Genomic DNA, 25,829 nt, shown 5'->3' with positions numbered 1-25,829 from the left:
ACGACGCAGAGTAAATTTTCCTAGTGAAAAATCAGCTGGGATGTTGAGAGATCCCAGATGGAATTCAGAGTGTGACAAATAAATCTGTTTTACAAATGTATGACATAACTTCAATGAAGGGAGTGGGGAATAAAATGAGCTGAACTAAGTTACTTTGGAAAATGAGTGAATACTATAAGGCTAAAGACAAAACAAAGTACTTAAACACTATACCCTAGTTGGTCAATTTGTTTCTCACAGGGGTACAACGTTAACTATTCTGAAACCACTTTATAAGTATTCTAGGGTTGAACAAATAAATTGTAGGTAAAAAGAGCTAGGTTTCTCACCCTCAGAGAAAGAAGTTATGAACAAGCAAAGAGGCATAACTAGAATGAACCTTGTAGTGCTAGATGAGAATCAGTTTCATATACATACAGATAGATGGATCTAAAAATAATTATAGAGATGTGTACCTATATATTTGTTAGTATACATATTTATATCTCTTAGGTCATTTCACTGGAAAGTTGTAGATGCAGTAGCAGCAAGCACACCTAAACCACCACCTTGGTTTCTAAGTATCATTCTGCAATGAAAGGAACCAGGGCTCCTTGGAGAAATAGGCTAATTCTAGGGCTGGCATCCAGATAATACCTGCAGTGCCAGGAAGTAAGACTATGGTCAAAACAAAACAAAACAAAACAAAGACGAGGGTATACCAGAAGGATTTAGGAGCCAACTTCAAAGAGTTCCCAATAGGCAAAGCTAAAACAATTTGCACAACAAAATAAATAACAACTGTACTGGATTTTAACCCAAAGTATAAAATAAATAGCCACGATTGCATACTAATATAAATAAATGATCAAATAAATAGGGGAAAGGAACAAATTTTTAAGAAAATTTGTAAAGAATATATATAGATATTACTCCTTCACTTTGAGTGTGGACTAGACTTAGTAATTCACTTCACACACACACAAAAAAGAGTATGGAAAGTGGGAAAAATGGTACTTTACAGTGGAAAAACCTAGCAGACACCACCTTAACCAATGAAGGAACATCACCAATAATGCCTATTAACATTATGTACCCCATGATATAATACAGCGTGGAAGGGCACAGGACCGCTGTGCTATATCCTTCCTGATAAAGCACAACCTCAAGTTTAATCATGATAAAACACCAGACATACCCACGTTGAGGGACATCCTACCAAATCACCAACTAGTGCTCTTCACAGTGTCATGGTCATGAAAGACTGAGAAACTGTCACAGATCGGTGAAGATCAAGGCGGCAGTGATGAGTAAATAAATGCAACGTGGAATCCTGGACGGGGTCCTGGAACAGGAGAACATGAGAGGAAAATAGGTGAAAACCAAATAAAGTCTGTAGTTTAGTAAATACTATTGTACCAATGTTAATTTCTGAGTTTTGACAGATGTGCCATAGTTTACATAAGTTGTAAACATTAGTGGAAGCTCGTGGAAGGATACAGGGAATATCTCCAGACCACCTTTGCAATTTTTCTGCTAATCTAAAATTACTATAAAATAAAAAGGTTATTTTTGTTTTTTAAAGTATAGGAAAATGTCAGCACTGAAAGCATGCCTGTATTTAAAATTAATGAAGGGGCTTACAGAAGATTATACACATTTTCACAGCAACTTGACCAACACCACAGTTTATTTGTAAACATATTATATGTGTCAATAATCAAATTGACAACACTTTATACATTTCACTGTATAATATTAACAGCATATCAGAAAAAAAATCCACGGTGCTCAGTTACAGTTTTGGTATTTTAAAATCTTTAAATACAAACCGTATTTGAAACACTGAACATAAAAGAGAAACACAAATGGCAAAGAAAACTGGAAACAACTAAAAGAAACCAATATTCCCCCTCAAAAAACAAATAAAATATCTGATTACACACTTTAAAAGAAAAAAAGGAATCAAGAAAATCAAACGATCATATATTTTTTTAACAACATAAAGTTACACTTCTTTAGACCTATGTGATAGGTGAAATTGTACCATACTAAACTCTATGTCCTTTTTTATATTTCTTTTTTTCTCTTGGTTTCTGAAGTTTGCCAATGGTTTAAGCTACTTTAAGGGCAGAAAAGAGGGGAGGCAGCATAAAGCCAAATGAAATTACTTTAAACATTTGCAGAAAAACTGGATAAAAATTCTTTCACAAATTTTCTTTGGCAAATAATAAATTCTGTATTTATTACCTTTTTGTTGAATAGGATCAACACAAGATTTAAGAGATGCATCTTTACATGAGTTAATGTATGAATGAAACAAAGCCAAATTCACAAAGTAAAGCATAAAAGTGGCTTTCACATTTTGCTAATAACAGCTTTATAAATGCAGATTATCCATCCTTACAAGTATGAGAGGTCTTCACCTGGGAATCAGGATCTTTCCTCATTCACATGAGAAACCGGAGTTGACTACATGTTTTTTCAGTACTTTCCCTAAAATTCATAATCATTTATTAGGTTCTACTTCCTCCTCTGTTAGCTCTCAAAGGAAATATAGCAGCAAATCACTCCCATATTTTAAGTTTTAAATTCACCAACAACTGGGTTCACTACCAACAACTACAAACACTCAATGCTTTATTAGTGTACATGTCATTACCGTAGGCTAAGCTTGTTAATAACAGAAATAAATAAAATAACTACAGTTAATCTGAACAAAGCAAATGAAAATGAGATTAAGGAGCCCTGATCAAATGAAATACTTACAACTTTCAGTTGAAAAACTGTAAAAGTTACATACATACCTAACAGCACTAGGAATGTACAATATCAATTAATGGAAAAATAAATGAGTGATTCACAGTTATAAGAAATTATTTTAATATTAGTATTTTTCCTTTTATACACAAACATTTATAACATACACTTGGTTTCTACCTCATATTAAGACAAAGTAGAATACTAAACATTACTGCATTTACCCAAACACAGCACTGACTGTGCCACAGGGAACCTGCTCCAAAATATTCAATAGGGAGGCGACAGTACTGAATGCATGGTTATGTTAACAGTTTGAAGAAAGACACATACTTCTAGAAGTATGTTAAATAAACAAATGTCAGTTCTATAAATAACAAAAATTATCAGCAAAAATGTTTAGGTTTAACCTTCCCAAATTTTCTAATGCTTTAAATATTTTAGATATATGTTGTTTGACCAGTTAGTTTGGTTAGTTTTAAACTAGCAGACCATTAGCCGATGAGAAGAGCTAAACTAAACTATATAACACTGCACAAACTTCCCAAGGAAGGTAACTTGTAAAATCTAAAAAGTGATTCCAATTATTCTATTCAACATTTGAGATACTAAAAGAATCAATGACTCAAGAAACATTTTGAAATTACTCAATTTTTCTTTATCATTTCCTCTAAAACCAGTCACATCAACTTAAGATCCGGATTGCTTATGTCCTCACAGTAGGTTTATCACTAAAGTGTTCTGATCAGAAGACATAGCCTTAAGGCCTCTAATATGGAATTCTAAGCTGAAATCAAAATCCTTGGTTTGAAAACATCAAATCCAATTCCATAACATTCATGGGTAGAGCTACTAAACAAAAAATAAATCAGGGAGAAAACGTGCAGCAGCCACAGCTACAAGAGTGGAAAATAAACTCTATTTTTCCATAAAGACTCTATGAAAATATAAAGCCCAAAATGAGCGACAACAGAAGTCCACATATAAATGTTGTTTAAAAATAGAATGTTTTCCAAAGCTTCTTATGAGATGTCAATGTATAGTCATAGTCTAAGACCTTCTAAATCAAGGTTAAGCCATACATAACTATGCTGATTTACATACCTTCAACAATGTTCAACCGATACACATAATTTACAAACATCCACAGCAATTCTTAATGCCCCATCAGATCACCTCTCAATAATGGATGTTTATCATTTTATAGTTTTGCTACTTTAAATACCAAGAAGCCTTTTCAGAGGAAGAGTTCTACCTCTTCCCACGATCCCCTAAAGAGTAGGTAACAAAATATAAAACTAAACAAGATTTATGTTTGATAAACTAACATATAAAATTACCACTGCAATATTCATAGTGACTGCTTATAAACATAACAGTCATCATAAAGCCTATAAAGTATATCCTCAGTTTTATAAAAGAAACGCAGATTGTCTCAAGGTAAAAAATACAGTGCAGACTGCTAAAAAGCTCTTCGTTGCATTAGGAGGTGCAATAATGAGGAAAACTTCAGAAAACATGAACATGTTCCCCAAACTTTAACTTTAACATCAGTTAAGCATGAACTGCACTGCAGCAGCAGGATGCTTTTTAGTGGCTGGCAATATAAAGCTAATGTTAAGAAAGAAAAATGGCAGAACGTGTGAGCAACAAATGATGTAACCAAATTATTGCAAATGGAGATTAGCAATAAGAAGTGAGGAAGGTGAACGTCCACTCCACTCTGTTAAGATGCCATCTTTAAATATTAAGTTCTTTGCAGGAAGTGGGACTCCCATGTCAGCACAGGAAGACTGTGAAAGCAAACTTGGAAAACTGGCCTCAGTGTGAATATCCAGTGTTGAAGCACCTTCCTAAAAGATCAAGAAACAAGAGAAAAAAAATTCTATTCAACACTTTACCAAACCACTTAATGTAGCTAATGAGAAATAGAGACCCTGATTACCTAAGAAATGTTTATGGAATGGCAAAGCACTATAGGAGATGCAAAGTTGTACCTCACAAACCCAAAATAATCAATGATAGGTATTAACGTGCAGAAATGACTAATACACTCAGATGATGACAAGTGCTTTGAAATAAACAGAAATAACACGCTATGAGAATATGGGGTGAGAAAAAGTTAATTCTTAGACAAAAACCCTCACACAACATTAAGCAACAGAACAATCCATCCACTCCCAGGGCTCTCAGATTCACACATTCAGCAGACTTCTCTCCAGAACTCCAGGCTCAAACCTCCACCTATCCAACATCTGTTCTTGGATGTTTCACCATAAATTCCACACTTAGCATGTCCATAAGCAAACTCTCAAATTTTCCCCCACTGGTTCCTCCCCAGCCTCCCCTACTCAAACTAGTCAAGAAATAGGAAAATTATTCTTTATCCTTCCCTTCCTCATCACAGCCTCAATCCTTCCTCACAATTAATCACCAAGTTCCATCAGTCTCCCTCCAACGTGTATCCCAAATGAGTTTACTTGACTCACTCACCATAGCCACCACCGTAGTCTAGGCCAGTGGTCTCCAAAGTGGGGTACTCACTCCAAAGTGGAGTGCAGTACCATGAAAATTTTTAAAATCCTGTATCTACTTATTGCATCTGATAAAATTCCTGGTTTTGTGTATCCTTTATAATATACATAATTTATTACATTATTACATGTTTAACAGTATAGACATGTAATAAACAAACCTTTATTATGGATACATGCAAATTTTTTTAAAACTAAAAGGGTGTTCGGCCACCAACATCTCTTACTTGGGCTATTAGAGCAGTCTCCGAACTTACCTTGTTTCTGTGCTTGTCTGTTTTTAATCTATTCTCTAAACAGTAAATAATCTTTTAAAAGAGTCAATTAAGAATAATGTCATTCTCTGTTAAAAGTCTTTAACAGTTTCTCTTTGCACTCAGCATAAAATACATATTCTTTAACATACTCTAGAAGGCTCTCCGTTCTTCTTCAACCTCACCTCTTCCCATCATCCCTCTTTCACGAGGCTTCTGCCACACTGGCCTTCTCGTTTCCTTGCAGGCCGAGTGCCTTCCTGACACAGGACTTTTGCACCTACTAACCTCGGCCTGGAATACTCTTTCCCATCCTTTAGGTTTCAGCTTATGCATCATCTCTATGTATTTAAATTAGGTCTACCTTTGGATTCCATCAGATTTGAAGGAGCCTGGCTCCTTCAAAGCACTTACTGAAATCTGTAATTGCTTCACATATTTCGATGTTTACTCGACTATGGTCTCATACAACACTTAAGCTCCATTAGTGTCTTAGACATCATTGTTTCCCCAGCACCTGGTAAAGGGTCTGGCATAGAGTCGACTCAATCATTTATTGAAAGAATGAATGAAACCAAACTCCAAAATACTGATTTCATAATGTTAGAACAGATATACCAAACAAAAGTATTCCATTCTAAAAGTTTATCTACAAATCAAGTCTAGAGTATCCTTTCTTTCCTTGGGGGGAAGATAAAAGGTCTAGAGCACTGGCATTCACTACCATAACAGACAACCCCCCTCAGCAATGGAGAATCACTGCAGTTATTAATGGAAGTGTACTGACCCAAGAACCAGCACCTAGCACGGTGCATGGCCCATGGTAGATGCTTAACACATTTCCGTTTAATGAAGCACCAGCACAGAACAAACAGTCCAAGCTTCCTAAACACCTGGCCAGTGAAATCATGTATAAGTCAGTTAACTTCCTGAATTTCAGCATCTCTGTTTATAAATTAAAATGCATAAATAAGCATGAAATAATGCTTATTTCATGTCTTACTGCTGTGGAAACTCAGAACAAACATGGAAGTGTTTTGCATACTATAAAAGCCCTATGCAAATACCATTTGGATTTTTTTGGTTTTTGTTACCTGGAATGAGTGAACAAAGTTAAGGACTTGTAGAGACAGTTTTCTACTGGAATGTAAGAGGTTCTGAAGGCTGAAAAAAAGGGGAAAAGTTTAAAACAAATATGACAAGAACTAATATCTCACAAGAGTTTAACAATTTAAACACATTTATATATGTATATACATCTTGGTTAATTACATACAAATTTTTTAAAAACAATTTCAATGGTTCCTGTCAATGAAATTTCTGCTTCTTTTAATAATACAGAGTAACAGTGCATAAAAAGACCATTCTGAAATAAAACATCATGCATAACCAAAAGTGGAAAATTATTGTTGAAAGTTTAAGCTACTACCATATAAATGTTAAATACAAGAAAACTTCTAAAATAAAAATTTAGGTACAGGGCTTCCCTGGTGGCGCAGTGGTTGAGAGTCCGCCTGCCGATGCAGGGGACACGGGTTCATGCCCCGGTCTGGGAAGATCCCACATGCCGCGGAGCAGCTAGGCCCATGAGCCATGGCCACTGAGCCTGCGCGTCCAGAGCCTGTGCTCCGCAACGAGAGAGGCCACAACAGTGAGAGGCCCACATACCGCAAAAAAAAAAAAAAAAAAAAAATTTAGGTACACATTTTTCAAATATGTAAATTGCTAACAATTATAGTGGCAATCATTAAAACTATATAGTATTTCTTTTTTTTATTCATGTATGTTATTTTATTTTCAGGATAGCTATTAAAATTATTTGTCAGTTAAGTACTTTTAATTTTCTGATATAAGCTACATTGAGCCAATTAAATTAATTATTTATTATCCAACTTTGTTTTCCTAAATAAAGATGTCAAGATCTGTGGATATCATCTCTATAAGCCACCCACCATGACAATCAGATTCAATGATATTCTTTTTGGCTAAACCAGTCTCAGAACCTTTACAACGCTGACTCTTAGCAGCCATTCCCAATGGATCAGAGTTGGCATATGAGATAAAACCTACATGTCATTTCTGATAATATGTGCTCATTTTAGAAAATGTGGAAACTGAAGAAAATTTAGAAAGTCAGCCATAATTCCATTATTGGAGATAATCACTATTAACATAACTTGAGTGTATGTTAAGAAAGAGAATTTCTATTGATATTTACATATTAAAAAAAACTAGGTTCAGGGCTTCCCTGGTGGCACAGTGGTTGAGAGTCTGCCTGCCGTTGCAGGGGACATGGGTTCGTGCCCCGGTCCGGGAAGATCCCACATGCCGCGGAGCGGCTGGGCCCATGAGCCATGGCCGCTGGGCCTGCGCATCCGGAGACTGTGCTCCGCAACGGGAGAGGCCACGACAGTGAGAGGCCCACGTAACACACACACACAAAAAAAACTAGGTTCATACAGTCATATAAGCATGCCCATTTTAACTGTACTCTCGCCCAATCTGGGTAACTAAGTAAATATAATTAACCAAAACATGTGTCCAAAAGACTTGCATGTGCCTAATTTCTGAGATACTGAACTTCAATTTTAAATTACATAGCAAACCCTTAAACTAGCCATTTTTATTCAATCAACAAATAAACACAAGGCAAGTACTATGATCATGTGTGAAATAAGACAATGTATGATATAGCAACTAATACTGAGAGCTTAAGAAGTCTCATAGATGAAAAGATGACAACAAACATAAACCCTCACCTCTCTCTTCTGCAAAGGCCATGTGTAGCAATTTTTCTGCACACTTTCTGGTTTAATTCAGAACTAAACAGTGGAATTCCAAAGCACAGCTCGAGAGGAACCCAATCTGCCTCTGTTGTGGCAACTACAAAAGGATATATAAAGTTATTAATCATATATATATTTATATATATTATGACCAACCAGGGTTTCTTAACTGAGCTCCAGAGATTTTCATAGATTCTTCCCACCCCCCACTGACATCCACCAAAGGGCTTAGCAGGGGAGAAGACTCAGAGAGGGGATCAGTGGATCTCTGAAACAGGAAAGAATGTTTTTTGAGTATGTACATGCTTCTGGGAAGAAGGCCTACAGCTTTCAACAGATGCTCAAAGTGGTCTTTTACCAAAAAAAAAAAAAAAAAAAGTAGTGCAGGACATCTACAAGATGAGAGAATCAACACAGGAAAAATAAAACATTTTTATTCTCAGATCATAGTTTTATAATATTTTAACTAACTTTAATTATTATTCTAAATATATAAAATTCTTTCCTAGAAAATACTTATGAAAAAGTCCATTATAATAAGAGCAGACAAATGATATCCAAGTGACTTAACAAAAGAGTCAAACCTCAGAAATTAGTCCAAGATTGCAAATAATTTTTAAAGCCTTACCAGAGTTTTGCTTTGTGGCTGAATCTATAGTTGCTTCCTCAATGACCATTTCAAATGACTCTGTACTCCCATTTACATCTGAGCCAGAAGCCAAATCAGGTTCTCCTTATAATTAAAGGGCATACACAATATTAGGATTCTAGTAGTTGGCACAGGTTGTCAATAAGTCAGTCCTAACATAAAAGAAGACTTCAGGCAACAGAAATGACAACGGAAAACAATGAACAGTCTTTAGCCTAAAGCAGTAGTTCTTAAAATGTTCTTAAAGAAACATTTAGCAACGTTCGAAGACATGGTTTGGTTGCCATGAATGGGGACAGGGATGCTACTGATGTCTAGAGATCCTAAACATCCAACAGTGCACAGGACAGCCCCCCACAACAAGGAATTATCCAGCTCCAAACATAAATAGTACTGAGCTTGTAAAGCCCTGACCTAAAAAAAAAAAGGATTAAAAAGGCAGAACACAAGTTTAGACCTTTAAGAGAATTACTAAAGTCATTTCTATCCCCATAGAAACATGCAGTCTGATTACATCATTCCTTCTCAAAATATTTTTTTTTGACTCCCTGTATCTTTCAGCATGAAAGATCTTCCAAGATCTTCTAGATCTCATTTATTACTTCTCTACTCTCATCTACTACTGCCCAACAAACTCTTTCTTTCGGCCAAGATGAGCTACTCTATTGCCTGATTCCCTCTGCCTAAAGGTTGCTACCCTCTAAATAAACAACAATCATCTGTGTGTAGCGAACTCCTCACTTTTCAAAATTTAGTTCAAACTTTACCTTCTCTTAAGAGGCCTCTCTGATAGCTCAACTGGGCTGGGATATGCCTTCTCTGTCCTACTTTAGCACTTCAAGAAGCAGACCCCCATATCTCAGTCTTTTAACACTACACAGTAGGCTGATTCACTTGCTTGTCTCTCCTTCCAGGTCTTTATTCCCTAGGACTTAAAACAGAAATATCTCCAACACCTAAGGAGGTATTTTGTAAATGTTTATAGAATGAATGAAATAAAACATGACAGCTACAGTAGACATTCATTGAAATGACTGCCTAACCCACAGCCCTCTTCTCTAAAAATGCTCCTGTGATACCTGGCAGTCAACTGTTGAAAGTTACCCAACTCCTCTGGCCAAAGGTAAATGGACCAGGAGTGGATACTAATTCAATCCACTGAATGGCTAGCAATCAATCATATTTTCTCAGGATTTCAAACTAAGAGGTTCAGCGAATATAGTCAATCAATGATAGAGACTTGAATTAAAAGGTTCCCTAGAGTCGTGGACCAGAGGTGACATCATGGCAACCAAAGCCACATACAAGCCAAAATTATGCCAGAACAGAAACAATCAGTAACTATGAGAAGGTGATTTGAAAATGAATTTTTAAATTAGAAAGAAAAAGGTATCTAAGGAAAATTAGCTGTTGTCAATATGCAGGACAGGCTGGAGACAGAAAGAAGAGAATGGGGCCAGGAAGGCTAAGCAGGAAATGGTCACAATAAAACATGTATAAAGTATCAAAACTCAGACTAGAATGGCAGTCACAGAGAATTAAAGAGAGGGGGAAAGAAATGGATATAAGAGACATTTCTAAAGATTAATTCACAGAACTTGGAAACTAACTGGGTTGAGTAGGAAAGGAGAAGGTGAGATAAAGATATGATTTTTAAGGCCTGCATAACAAGACAATGGTGCCTTGATAGAAAGAGGAAAGCTGAAAGGGAAAAACTACTCATTCTAGTTTGAAAACAATTTTACAAAGAGACTAAAGTTTTGAAACCATCACCCCATACAGGAACTTAATTTAAAGCCTATAAACATAAATACGACAGTAAAGGGCTAAAACCCAATAACCATTCTGTATTCCAACCCCAGGTCATCACTTCTTTATTTATGCTCTTAGTATTTTCTCCATTTGAACAACTGATATTTGTCCCAATGATGTCACAGAATATTTTCTCATCTTTCAGTGGAAAAACATTAAGTATTAAATAAGTCAACATCCCCACAAAGGTACCCATGCTTTTTAAATATTAAGCTTGTGATAAACTCAGTACCAATTATCTTAGTTCAAAGAACCCAGCTAGTAGCTAACCTCTCTCATCAGAAGCATCACTGAGTTTTCTGTTTGCAAGTTGGCTAGAAGCATTCAACATGGTGACATATCCACAAAAATGCTGCAAGTCCACTTTGTTCCTTAACATCTGCAATGCTTTATGAACACCCATATTGACACGCGTAAACTCTAAGAACAAAGAGTTGACATCACATTATAAGTAAATAGTTTTACAACAAAACACCAAAAACTTAAATATACTTTCCTTTTATTAAACAATTCTTAGAACTACTTTTATATTTTATCAAGATTGATTCCAATGAAGGAGTATCTCTGGATGAAAAAGGATGCTGTACACATACAACATATTTACAGACTTCAGAAGGCAACTGATGTAGCAAAACAACTGACCTGCTAAGTAATCAAATAGGGCCAGTCAGTGGCAAATTCTCTAGGCTTCTCTTTGTAGTTCTATTCTGCCTCAAATACTTACTTAGTGGGTTTCTACCAGGAAATGCATTAAATACACATTTTTTTTTAATTTAAGAAAAGTAAAAAGTATTCTTATTGAAACTAAAGCTAACTAAGTACTTGAAATTATATCCCTAATAAATTATTTAAATATCAGCTCGTTCTCACAAATATGTGAACTTACAAAAGAGAAAGATGCTCTATAACCAAATATGAATATTCCTCTTTTTTAGAATTCGCACAGTAATCTCCAAAGGCAAGAGATTTCTTAATCAGTTCTTGAGATTTTGTGATTTTTAAGATCCTGCTGTCACTATCCTGTATCTTCTGGTGAACAATAAATTTTTCCATAGAATTTATAAAGTATCAGAGAATTAACTAGCGAAGTTTAGTTGCAGAGAAATACTTATTTCTGAATACTGGCTATTTTTTGGAAGAGAAAACTCTCTTCTTCAAATTTTGTACACATTTATTCACAACAGCCAAAAGAGAGCATTTAATTTCAAATGTGAGCCTTTTGCAGCCTAGCCATGTGGAAAAGAAAAAATACTTATAAAAATCTTCTTCCTTTTCCCTGCTTTGGGCAAGGAGGGGCATTGGTGACTAACATTTTAGAAGAAAAGTTCTTATATGAATTAAGTTAAATTACTTGAACGATTCCCTGCTCTCTAAAATTCCAAGCAATATTCTAAGAACAAGAAAAATAGATTAGAGAATGAAAGTTTTGCATGGAGCAGGAAACATAAGTGCTATATAAATATACGTAAGTTTTAATCAGAGAGTATTTTTCTTTTGAATATACATACTTTCTTAATATTCAACAGAGGAAAGGTGCATTTAAACAAAAGGAAGAATGATTTTGCGTTTATAGAAATTCTCCAGGCATCTTTCATCAAATGTATTGTAGCTCACAATTCTAAAAAGAGATAACATTAAACAGGCTTTTCACCCTTGATTCGAACCCGCTAAATTTAGCTCAGACTTTGCTATTCACTCAAGTCCTCTCTAATAGGAAAAATAAAATGTAAAAAAAATTTTAATTAATTAAAAAGTAAATTAGTGTTTTCTCATTTTCTCTACACAATGACTCTAGATTTGGGGCTTCTAATACTATAGCACAAACTTAAATCAAAACACATTGACCATTAATAAAAGTTTTTTCAAAAAAACTTTTTACTGTAAAAAAAAATGCTGAAACAAGAAATACATGCAAGTTCTCTGTAAACTGTAAGTTAGTATACAAATGTTCATTAGTGTCCATAAAAGCTCCTGAAAAAAACCAGTATGTAACACTGGGGGGAAAAAAAAAATCAACTTTCTAAGCGTAAAATCTTCCCTATGACTTGTCTTCTCCCCCAACCTCCAAATAAATAAACAATAAATGGAAACTAAAAGGCCAAACATACAGAAAACCTAGTCTTCCATCTACGTAGCTATACCTACTTAGTCTCTTCATCTCCAAGACAGACTAGTATTCCTTCTAGGCCTAGGTCCTAAACGAGTCTTATTCTATTAGTTCTTTGTAGGAACAGGCACATGACAGAAAACTACCTTTTGCCAATACTCTTTAAAAGCAGAATAGTTTTAAGACCCTAGAACTTTAAAATTTTAAGAATTTACTTCCTGCTATGTTTCCACCAAATTGTGGACAAGATTAATCATAAAGAAGTCAAATGGATACAACTCAAAATTCAGGTACCTCCTCGTAGTTCTGTCTCATCAAATGGGAAAGGTATGTGGACAGTTTCTCCTATCCCATGCAAACCATGTCCCTAAACACGAAAAAACACAAGTTGAAAGGTATATGCGAAACCTGTATTTCCAATAGTAGACACACAAACGATAAACAAGACTGTGCCTCGTATTCCACATTAATACTCCATCAAAATGCTCTCAACAATTTTCTATTTTTCTCCAGCAAGTAAAGACAATCTGAAGTCTATATTAACCTATTAAGGCAATGTGTATCAAATTGAGTGTATGGGCTAATGAAAAAACAGGTAAATCTGGTGTCAGCCAAGTGAAGCCTTAATGAGATCAAGTGCACTCACACAAGGGTCAGCTGCAGCGCTGAGAGAGAAAAGTGGTGGAGGATCCCCATGATAACCTGGCATGCCATGGATTAGGAATGTAAATCTCAAAACCCTGCACTGAATGACACATACTGAAAATTACTTGCTGCAACATCATAATTATATACGACCGGAAACAACCAAAATGCCTGTCAGTAGGGGACTGATTAAATAAATTAATGTATGTATTTTCAATGCAGCTGCAAAAAAGAGCAAGCTCTCTACAAAGTGAAATGGAAAGTTCCAACTGCCAAGTGGAAAAAGCATGGGGCATCTCAGTGTGTAACCGCTTGCACATGCATAAAGAAATTCTAGGGGCTTCCCTGGTGGCGCAGTGGTTGAGAGTCCGCCTGCAGATTTGTGGGCCATTCCGGGAAGATCCCACATGCCGCGGAGCGGCTGGGCCCGTGAGCCATGGCCGCTGAGCCTGCACGTCCGGAGCCTGTGCTCCGCAACGGGAGAGGCCACAACAGTGAGAGGCCCGCATACCACAAAAAAAAAAAAAAAAAAAAAAAAAAAGAAATTCTAGAAGGGTACAGCAAAAACTAATGTGGTTGTCTGATTTGGAGGAGAGTTAGGGAGTGGGCACTGGGTAGAGTGTTAGAAGGGCAGTGATACTTTTCTCTGTGCATCTTTTAATAGTGTTTTATTTTTGAATCATGTGAATTTACTATCAAAAGTTAAATTGAAAAAAATCTATGAGTCTAACCACGCCAGTCCCACATTACAAATAATAATTTACTTTCACCCATCACACTCAACTAATGTTGTTCATTTAAATTTTGTTAGTCTTTCATATTTAATTCCTAAATTCACTTTGGCTTTGCAGTTGTGTAAAAATGATAAGCATGAGGAATTTATGTTTACATGTATTTCAAATCGTTGTAATAGAAAATTTAACACTGGGGATCTATACATTTTTTCCCTTTAAAAGAGACCCATAACTTATTCAAATTCAAGATACCGTGACATAAAAGAAAAAAAATAATTTCAGGGAAAAAAAATCACATTCATTTATTTGGTTCATATAACAACTTGAATATATTTCTGACATCTTGCTTCTATTCCACTGATACATTTATGATTTCAACCCTAAACAAGATGGCTATTATAAAAGCATGGTTTTAATCAAAATCTTAATTTTGTTGTGTTTTAAGTTCCAGCAAGGTGAATTTTTCCATAAAAATTAATAAGAGGCATTCTTTTTTAGCAAAGGCAGAACTCCTTAACGACACTTTAAAACTCCTCTTACTCTTCTCCCACCACCACAGCGAACATTTTTTGAGATCTTTCGACGTGCTAAACAATGGTCTAAAGCATTTTTACGTAGATCATCCATTTCAGTCATTTTTCAACAATCGTATAAAGATAAGAACTGTTACCATCTCCGATTTGCAGGTGAAGTCACTGAAGTTCAAGGAGGTTATTTAACTTGCCCAACATTGCCAATAAGTGATGGAATCAAGATGTGAATTCAGGCAGACTGACCCTTCAGTCCATGTCTAACCCACTCTACTGTGTATCTCCCCTCATCCCTACTTCATGTCTGCCCTGGCTGGCTAATGCATCGTCTCACGGTTTCTACTACCATCCACATGCTGATGCTGACACTCAAGTCAATCTCTCCTGTTCAAGCTCTCATTTGAATTTCAGAATAATTTCAATTACCTCCTAAATATCTCCACCACCCAAATGTCCCACAGGCCCAAAACACACCACCTCATCTGCCCCCATAAACCGGCTCTGTGTGATATCATCATTCTTCCACTTTCAAAAGCCAAGTACCTCAGGAATCATTCTTCTTCTTACCACAGCCATCTCAGACATCTGATCAATTCTATTTATTTTATATTTGTAATAATTCTTCCTTTTCATTCTTATTACCACTTCCGTGACCTAGGCTGTCCTCATCTCTTATCTGGTCTCCAACACTGAATCCTAATCCTGTCTTCTCCCACCCAGCCATTCTCAACAGTCTTCAGGCTGATCTTCCAAATCAAAACTGACCATGTTTATCCCCTGCTCAGCACCCTTTACTGGCTGCCATCAATCTAAAGGGGAAAGTCTAAGCACTACATTGGGACAGTTAAGGTCCACTGCCCTCCAGGGCCTGCCTACTTCTCCAGACTCATCTCTGACCACCATCCCATCATACTTCAGCTCACCCCTCAAAATTACATAACAGCTTACAGGCCCTAGCACATGCTCCCACTTCGTATTCCTATTCATTTATTCAACAAACACTCACTGAGCAACCTCTACGAGCCAGGCACTATTTTTGGGCACCAGGGAAATAGTTATGAAGAAAAAGAAAAAAAAATCTCTACCCAGAGATTTATTCATGCTGACCCCTCTGCCTGGCCTCGCTCTCCTCTAAATGAGCCTTTTCTATTTAGCCTGGGTCTCATTTTCTCTCAGGAGCTTTCCCTAAGCCTTTGTCCTTGTTCCAAGGCTAGAAAGATACTTCTCTTTAATGCTTGCACTGTGTAACTCTCTTTAGCGCTCAGCAAAAAAATGGAAGTGACTGCTTATGCAACTTTTCCCACCAGACTTTAAGTTTCTTGAAGACAGGGACATCTTATTTGTATATGCACATTAATTAGTACAGAATTACTAATTCTGTAAGGCAAGTACAATTGTTAGTTCAATGAATTAATGAAATCTTTACAAAGAGCCTATTACATACCAGAAGTGTGCTACACACTTCATACATACCTTCTCATTTCATTCTCTCAACAATCCTAAGGCTAAAAATGCTTACCTTGGCATTAGCTGTCACTATTATTTTTTGTTGTTACACAGTAGATATTACCATCTCCATTTTGCAGATGGGAAACTACGTATAAGAGGAGTATCTCTAAAATGTTACACACCACTTCACACCTGCTGGGGTGGCTATAATAAAATAATCAGATAATACCAAGTGCTGGAAGGACTGTAAAATGGTGCAGTTCCTTAAATAGTTAAACAGAGTTACCATATGACTCAGCATTTCCACTCCTAGGGATACACTCAAAAGTAATGACAACATGTCCACACAAAAACCTGTACATAAATGTTTATAACAGTGATTATTATTATTTGTAATAGCCAAAAGGTAGAAGCAATCAACTGATGAACGGATAAACAAAATGCACTTCGTCATACAAGGGGATATTATTTGGCCATAAAAAGGAATGCAGTACTCATGCTACATGATGAATCTTGACAACAGGAAAGAAGCCAGTCACAAAAGACTACATATTATATGATTCCATGTATCTGAAATGCCCCAAGCAGGCATTCTAGGGAGACAGCAAGTACATTAGTCTTGCTGGGGCAGTGGGGGGGGTGGGGGGTGGGGGTGTGTGAAAGTGGAATAGGGGAGTGAGAACTAAAGGTCCAGAAAAATGTTGTAAAATTGAGTGTGGTGCTGACTGTAGACATCTGTGAATACTCTAAAACCACTGAATCACTGAATTCAATTGGGGAATATGATATGTGAACTGCATCTCTATTCTAAGGCTACTATTAAAAAAAAATAGGGCCACACAGGTAGCAAAAGATGAGGCTGAAACTCAAGGTTGGGTCTAACTTCAAAGCCTTTGCTGTTTCCACCACTCCCAAGCTGCTAGACAAAGGCCAGGACTAAAACGCAGATCTCTGTTTCCTTACATTTCAGTTTTACAAATGTCAAATTACTGATGTCTGATTGCGACTCAGCAGAAAGCTAGACAAATTATGATCTTTAAAATAAAAATCCAAAACTGACTGTTTCAAATAAGGTAACTGTACCTGAATCAAAACCGCCGAATGTGTTAGGGCATCGTTCAACATCGTGAGCACATTTGATGTAGGAACAACCCCAGGATCATGACCCCAAGAAGTTATTAGTAATCGATCATAACCCTATGGGAAAGAAATGAATAAAACACAGCATAGCATTTAGAAACAAACAAAAAAAAATTAAGAAAGTTATCTATAATACTGCTTACCAGTTTCTATCCTCCTTAAAAATGATTTTTAAAAAAACCTCATTCAACATACCTGGAATATATCTGGCAGTTTTCGAAGTCTTGTACCTTTGGACAGCAAAAGAGACGGTGGTCCTTGCCTGGTGATATGGTAAATGTACAGTTTAAACCAGACAGAACTGACTTCTGGGATAGCTGGTCCAATATGCTAAAATCATAAAACAGGTAAGATAAAGTTGTAAATACTTATCTAAAGAAGCCAAATTTCACAAATGACCAAGTATATTCTTAAAGCTAATGCCTCATGTAAGTGTTAACTGCTATTATCCTCATGAAGATAAATTTTAAAGGATCCATTCAAACAGTTTCAAACTTACACTGGAATTGAGAAAGCATGGCTTATCACTGCAATTAAGAGAATGGACTCAGGCCAGTAGACGGCCTAAGTCTGAATCTTGGCTTCATCCCCTCAGCCCTATCACCTAAGGTTACTTAAGCGCTCTTGTGCCTCATTTTGCTCATCTGTAACATGGCATAAAAATAATTTAAAAAAACTTATCTCTTAAGGACATTGTTAAAGGTTTAAAATAGTACCTGGCAGCACATAACAAGCTCTATATCAAAGTGTTAGTTATTACAATCATTAATAATTTTTCTCAAAATGGACTATGTATCCTTCCATCCATCTTACCATTCATCCATTCATTCAGTTCATGGATTCCTACCATGACCAGAGGCTGTGTTAAAGAACAGAAGGAAGTGAGTGTGTGTGTGTGTGTGTGTGTGTGTGTGTGTGCGCGCGCGCACGCGTGCGCGCGTTTGGGGGGGGGGCTGCAAATCTACAATCACTCCTGCTTAACAGAGGACAAAACTGGGGTAAGGGGGGAGTGGGCACACTGAGGCAGCTAGATCAGCACAGGCAACAAAATCATCCTGGTACAAGAATCCCTTCCTTTCTTCTACACCATTAAACCTAGCACATCTAGGAAACCAGGAAGGATGTAGCACTGAAGAACAGAGCACAAAGCTCACTCTTTGAAAATAGTACATGTCACAGTGGCCTTGCTAAGTATACAAACAAACGCAACTGATCAATTTTTAAAAAGTAAAAGACCAGCAATCATTTTCACGATTTTACAGATTAAACTAGAGTTCTAGCTTTCAAGCATCATCTTTTCTTTTCAGCTTATTTAGCATCACAGCCCCACTTCCAAAATATTTCATTTTTCCTAATTAAATTTATCTTATCCCTCAAGGTAACCCAGGTTTCCTTCTCAGAGCAGCCAAAAACATTTTCTTTAAAATCCTGCATTCAAGAAGAAAATTTTAACTGAATGTGTCACTAGTTACTAGATAATACATATATAAAATATACCAATTATACCTCACAAACTGAACATAACATCTTACAACAGCAAAAAATACAAAACTGCTTTCTGAGTTGATGATGTTAATATCTGGTTATCTACAAATTGAGAATTAATACGATAAGACTGATAAACCTCTCCTTCAAGTCGCCATGAGGAAGGATGAAATGGCAGCAGAGTGAGCTTCCCAGTGAGTCTTTACCTGAGGGGTGCAGCTGCTGACAGGCCGGATTTCATTGGTGAGAGGAGCCATGGAAACAAGCAGTGTGTAATTTTTGTTTAGAACTCTGCTGCAAGTTGCAGGGTCCAACCCAAGAAGGCTTTCACAGCGCAAGAGATCCAGAGGAAAACCTGAATTATGATCAACCACATACATAGAATGAAAGACTGACAATGTGAAAAAAAAGAGTCTAAGATGAAACACTGATACCTGCCTTGAGATTTAATTTTTTTTAATAAGGTAGAATATCTCTATTAAAAAGCACTTTAGGGCTTCCCTGGTGGCGCAGTGGTTGAGAGTCCGCCTGCCGATGCAGGGGACGCGGGTTCGTGCCCCGGTCTGGGAGGATCCCACATGCCGTGGAGCGGCTGGGCCCATGGGCCATGACCGCTGAGCCTGCGTGTCCGGAGCCTGTGCTCCGCGGCAGGAGAGGCCGCAGCAGTGAGAGGCCCGCGTACCGGGAAAAAATAAATAAATAAAAATTAAAAAATAAATAAAGCACTTTATTTCCTAGGAAACCAATAAGACTCTTTAAGACTTAAAGCTGAAAGTCTTTATTCTACTGGTGTTTCTTCAGGCTAACCTTATACTTTAAAAATATGTTTGCTTTATCTTACTTCCTCTCCATCATGGCAGTGGCATCTTATGAAAGCCTAAGTGCCATGGGAAAGCTGTATCCTTCCCTCCCCCAGTTTTCAATCTCTATAAAAACTTTGCAGCCAAGTTCTGAATTGACCAGAAGGGCAAGAATTCCTCATTTAGAAACATGTGCCTAAACTGTAGTCCATAAAGCAGGAACTCACTTAGCATGCAACTGATTTTAAGTGTTCCCATTCTTAATCCTTCTGGAAAATACCAGTCCTACTGCTCTCTAAAAAGATAAAGGGAATTTGGAGGGTCTGTCTGTGTCTGGCCTCTCACAGATAAACAAGGGGAGTGCCTGTGATCTTAACTAAGTTATATGAGAAAGGGTGGGTCATTGCAGTAAGCCCTTTTCTGAAACACAAAAGGGTTAGGAGCTTCAGACAAAACTCAACATTGTCAATGCCAAGTATAGAAAATATTTAATGAATACTAGGATATGGAAGGAAGTCTAAAGAGTTGATGGTGGTTAAAACAAAGTTTTTACAACTGTGATTGCTTTTCTACAGATGAGGTTTAATTTCTAAACACTTCATAGTACTAGACTGCCAAATTACAAACAGTGGCTTTAAGGTCTCACTTGTACTGATCCTAGGGAAAAGAGATCTTTTTTAAAGACAAAGATACCTGGAAAAAATAAATTATGCTTATAAATAATGAAAAAAAGTTAGACCACACATTGTTTCTGTTTTTTAAGCAGTGCCTCATGCTGTCTAAAACCAAAAGATTACTAAGAAACTAGTCTTTTTCACACATATCAGAGGTTTGCTTCTATGACAGTATCAGAAGACTTTTTGCTTTACAGTGAATACCAAGTACTACATGATACACCCAAACTACAAATTATTAGTGACATAAAAAAAAAATTCTTGCTACTCAAAACAAGATGCTTAAACACCAATACTATAGAATTTCTTGTTTAAAAAGGAGTGAGATTATCACTCCTGGCACCTACAGAAAGTTACCTTTCTCAACATGGAGAATATTAAGCCCTAATGCCCTAAAAAGTTATTCTTTATCTGGAACGAATGACCTTCTTTTCTATGAATCTAGAATGGTACTAGTTATACGCCATTATAAGAAAAATTGAGAAACATCACTTAAATCATCTTCTGTGTTCTGTGGTTCTAACGAGGAGCCCCAGTTAAGAAAGGCTGGTTAAAAGAATGAAACTTCATAAACAATTGCTCATTTGGTCTCATGGGGAGGGAGGAGTTAATCACATTTTAACTTTGGAGCCATATCAATTATTCTAAGCTCCAGAAATAGTCAACTATTAAATATACCTTAAAGGTTAGAATTATACTTTACTTTCACACAGGATAGGTTTAGGTTTACCATTTAACTTAGTTGATGATACACAGACTATTCATGGTGAAAAACAAAGTTTAGCCCAACCTATTAAACACGAATTGCTGATGAATAAATCAATAAAAACCTTAGTGTTCAAGAGAAGATGATGTAAGGAACAGAGCAAAGGAAAAAAATTCAAGAGACATGGATTCAAGTCCCCGCTCTTCCATTTACTAACTATATGGGTTTTAATGACTAAATGGGCAGGAGATTTAACCAAGATAAGCTTCAATTTCTTTACCAATAAATTGAGTTACCCCTGGCTGGTCACTAGCACTAATATTCTTGGACTCTATGATTGGCAGTAAAAGATGGCTATAACAGAATAGTTCAAATATTCTAACCCATTATCTCGATAAGTCACTAAAAAGTCCCAGAAATTCCAGGATTTGTACATCCAGAGACATATTTAAGACTGTGCCACCACTCACTGTTAGGTCACAATATCTAATATTTGGTAACCAAAAAATGGTTACTATCAACAAATGCTTATCAATAAGTGCTTCAGACTCTTGGTGTTTGGTGATTTAATATTCTCAGTTTCAACTGTTTATGAATAACCTCAGAAAGAGCTCCAGCATGGAAGCATTTGTAATACTGCTAATGCACAACTCTGAACCAAACACCCCAAGGCTGAAGAGGTGAGTCACTAGGTACTAAGTGTGTCTAACCTCACTCAGCTAAATTACCCAGCATCTTTGTCCTCTCCTCTGCAACAACTCTTGTAAAGTGACAAGTGATTCTGCCCTAAATTTTTTTAGTTGAGCTGAAAAGAAAGCCAGATGCTGATGAAAGCAGTAGAACGAAAATGGATATGACTAAGAAAAAGATGGCTCTTGGCCAGAAAATAGAACTTTTAGGTAAATGAAAGAATAAGTGAAATTAAATGTGATACTGGTGCTAAGAATTCACAGTGTCCCAAAATGCAACTCCTGTGAATGTCCAAAGACTTCACAATGTAATTACATTCACAGTGTAATGCTCTTACACTGGTGCCCAAGCTGTTGCATCTTTTTAAAAACACACATTCCTGGGTACCATTCCACAATTTAGGAGCTAATACCATCAGTTCAACTAAAGTTCGGGAACCCCTTTCTACCACGAAACTGAGAGAGCACACTAGGGCAAGAACCACATTAGAGTTCATCAATCGATTAAAACTGCTTCCATTTCTTTCTTTAACTCTTTTAAATGAGGTTATCTGTTCCCTTTTTTATTCTTTAAAGTAAAATACTTTAGTAAATATTATAGCAGCATTTGAATAGGAAGACCCTGTTTATTATCTTTATATAACGAATCTTTCATTCTTGATATTTCATGCTTCCTAAATAAATTTTGGCATTTGTCCATCTCTCAAAACAAATGCCTATTCTATATCCCATAAGCTACTTAAACAAATTAACACTCCAACTCTTTTTGTAGGTAACTAAACAAATTTAGATACTACAAAAGTCAGTGGCACATAAGAGGAGAAACAGTAAAACAAGGTAAGGAACAGCTGACGAGTAAAGAAATTCACAGAACAAGCCAACAGTTATAAATTCAATGTGCTATCTACACAAAATGTTTTAAATAAGTGATGATTAAATAAGTGAGCATGACCTGTTTAATTTCTTAGAAAGAAGTTCCACAGGATCATGTCTTCAAAATCAAGTATTTTTATCATACCATAATTGGGTTGGTCTGGCAGTGCAGTTTGTGCAACTAGATCTTTATTATGACGCAGAAACAATATTGTGTTTCTCAGAGTGAGTGCATGATCAAAGTATCTCTGTGCTTCTCCTTCACCAGTGCTCTGAACCTAAACCAAGAGAAAACAAATTTTGCAACAAAAACCACTCTCATGCCATTCATTCTAGTATATAACCATACAGTAGAGATATTAAGATATTTAAAATCAATAAATCAAAAATTTGCCCAGGCGATTTTGAAACAAATGTTAACCCCAATCGTGGTTGGGCTTCCATGTGACTATACCTTTGAAGATGACAGAAATTACCCCAGCAAGTAAAACCAACAACTTCAGCAACGAAGTAATGCTGAATTGTACCATTATACGTTGTATGTTCCATATATGATTCAAATAAGGTGCTTTAAAAACTCCAAGATCTATATATTCTGTTTCATCCAGAAAAGTACTCTAATCCATGGTCACCAATTATGCCACTATCTTATCACCCTGTTCACAACTTTGCAAGGAACAATGGCATACGTGATTCAACATAGCTGTTCAACATTGCTGAACATACAGCTTAAAATCACTCAACAAGGATTCACTGAGTCCCTATTATGTGCTATGACCTCTCTAGGATGTAAGGAGAGAGTGGTGGACAAAACTCCTGCCTTCACTGGGTTTACATGTGTGCTCTTCTGACACTGAGTCAGTCACCTGTTTAATATGTAAAAACATACACATTCCAGAAACAACACAAAAAACAGAAGGAAAGGTCTACAGGGGGAAATAACGAAATTAGACTTGCATGAAATTAATAAGATCAACTGATTAATCAAGATGAAGCTTAAAAAATAGCTAAGAAACTATTTTTAAAAACTAAACTTCAGGGCTTCCCTGGTGGCGCAGTGGTTGAGAGTCCGCCTGCTGATGTAGGGGACACAGGTTCGTGCCCCGGTCCGGGATGATCCCACATGCCGCGGAGCGGCTGGGCCCGTGAGCCATGGCCGCTGAGCCTGCGCATCCGGAGCCTGTGCTCCACAACGGGAGAGGCCACAACAGTGAGAGGCCTGCGTACCGCAAAAACAAACAAACAAAAAACTAAACTAAACTTCAGACTAAAGGGCTTTCCCAAGAATGACTATGTGGTAAAAAAGAATACAGATATATAAAGTGTAAAATGGATCTTCCAATTTGCTATACATGATAAAACACTAGTTGAGGTGAGAAAAATAAAAATCAGGAAAACACGTTAAAATGTGCTAAATATAAAAAATTTACTGGCAAAAGATGATACACAATAAGATATAGGGTTAAACAAGATATTAAAAGTATTGAGGAAATAATAAAAATATAAAGATAAAAGTTAAAGAGACAAATTAATAACAAGGATTATCTCAGGCACTAAAAAAGTAAAAATCCTATGGAGAAGGGGGAGTGGAAAAAAATGTTATGGTAAGTCTTTTTTCTGAGATGTAAAGGAAGTATAAAATCATAAAAAATTCTCTAAACATACATGAGTTCATCACTAAAGCACAAAAGTTACCAAAATTATTAGTCAAAGAATAGATTAGGCACACAAACTGCTTGCATAAACAAGTGCAGAGGGCAGAATAAAATATCCAGGGAATGAAAAACACCAAAAGGGCAATCAAGATTTAGAGCTAAGGAAAACTAGGTTGTATTCATGAGGAAAAAGACAGTTAAGAACAAATATGGCTGAAGTCTTCAAGATGCTAAAAGCGGTAGTGAGAGTGGACATAAACACGATACCCAGGGACAGACACTGTTCCAGATTTAAGATAAGTGGAACAAAAACTTCAAATAAAATTGCTTAAGAGTAGATCTTAGAGTCATACTGAAAAAAAAAGTTAAAGGCTACCTTAGAAAAGTGTAATTTAAAAAATTACACATAGACTTAAGATTTCTTCATTATATCAAATTATGCTAACAGCTTAGATGAGGTAGACAAATCACTGTTTTTAAATCACAAAATTCATTCATCCGCTCAATATGTTTAAGCCTAAATGCCTGCCACGGTATTACAGTGCGAATGAGGTAGCAGTGAACAAGAACATACGAAAAATCTACATAATCAATAACTGATGTTTTATCAAGCAAGAGAAGATTCCAAATGCCTTGACATCCCATAATAAGCTATCTAGATTTACCTTTTCTAGTTCTATAAGAAAGCTGTCCAGAGACTCATCTGAGAGTTTGCCAACTTCGAACATTGTGACTGCATGGCTTTTCAAGTTCTGCAATAAAGAAACAAAAACAAAACTAAAATGTACCTTATTTGAGCCTATTATTAATAAGTTGTAGTTTTCCCTTAGATTTATATTACGCTTTCCAATACATTTAAACTTAAGGGTGGGTGAGGAGCTGATTTTTCTAATAACAAAAGTAGCCCTCACTAAAAAGTTCCGACATTCCTCTAAGGAATATAAGACAAAGGCAGCTGCATTTTTCCGGAAAAAATCTAGTACTTAAAAAAAGATATAAAAGCACTGAATTATTTTACATCTAATCTTTATTTTAAATATTTTTGTATTTAAACAAGAATCTGACTTACTGGTGAAAGGTTTCCCATCATTAAAAAGGCAGTAAGAGTTGAGTCAAACAGGAATGCAATACGCTTTGTATATCCTGTAGACAAACTCAAACTGCTTATACTGGCTGTGTCTGTTGGGGGGGAAAAAATCATAGTTTAAAAATCAAGTAAGTGAAAACTGTTCTTTGCTTATCATTTGGAATGAGAAAGTATTTCATTTCAGCTTCATTTAATAATCAGAAAGTACATAATATAGGCAACACTGTAGTCACAAGAGGTCCCAATCCTACCTATCTCCAACAGAGATAAAAAAAGTTAAAGTTCAAAAAAAAAATTTTTTTTAAAGGCACTCACTTTTGTAGTAAATATTTTGAAAACCAGTAATAAACCAAGACTTGATCACTGTCAGATCAGTAAGACTATCTAGCCTAACCTCTACAGACAAGTCACCTGGCTCAGGTAACAGAGCTACTTAGGGTAGGAGCAGAAGCCCATGTTGTGTGCCCCTCTCCCCTCCCAA

The 25,829-nt window shown here is 36.4% G+C and overlaps 1 protein-coding gene across 1 annotated transcript in view; it reads right to left on the bottom strand.

Moving 5' to 3' along the window:
* Positions 1 to 4,406: 4,406 nt before the first annotated feature.
* FAM91A1 (family with sequence similarity 91 member A1) overlaps positions 4,407 to 25,829 on the bottom strand; it is a 40,713-nt gene continuing 19,290 nt past the window's right edge. Inside the window, exons 13-24 of the mRNA XM_065895263.1 lie at positions 25,331 to 25,440; positions 24,927 to 25,013; positions 22,752 to 22,884; positions 19,071 to 19,219; positions 17,575 to 17,709; positions 17,323 to 17,436; positions 13,176 to 13,248; positions 11,045 to 11,194; positions 8,942 to 9,046; positions 8,287 to 8,410; positions 6,622 to 6,691; positions 4,407 to 4,592 (exon numbers count right to left, since the gene is read on the bottom strand). Of these exons, the coding sequence (XP_065751335.1) occupies positions 4,407 to 4,592; positions 6,622 to 6,691; positions 8,287 to 8,410; positions 8,942 to 9,046; positions 11,045 to 11,194; positions 13,176 to 13,248; positions 17,323 to 17,436; positions 17,575 to 17,709; positions 19,071 to 19,219; positions 22,752 to 22,884; positions 24,927 to 25,013; positions 25,331 to 25,440 (1,436 nt within the window). The remainder of the gene's footprint in view (positions 4,593 to 6,621; positions 6,692 to 8,286; positions 8,411 to 8,941; positions 9,047 to 11,044; positions 11,195 to 13,175; positions 13,249 to 17,322; positions 17,437 to 17,574; positions 17,710 to 19,070; positions 19,220 to 22,751; positions 22,885 to 24,926; positions 25,014 to 25,330; positions 25,441 to 25,829) is intronic.

This window comes from Phocoena phocoena, chromosome 17, assembly GCF_963924675.1.
Source record: "Phocoena phocoena chromosome 17, mPhoPho1.1, whole genome shotgun sequence".
Taxonomy (NCBI): domain Eukaryota; kingdom Metazoa; phylum Chordata; class Mammalia; order Artiodactyla; family Phocoenidae; genus Phocoena; species Phocoena phocoena.
Note: the sequence above shows the minus strand (reverse complement) of the source record. Positions and strands in the feature narration are given on the sequence as shown.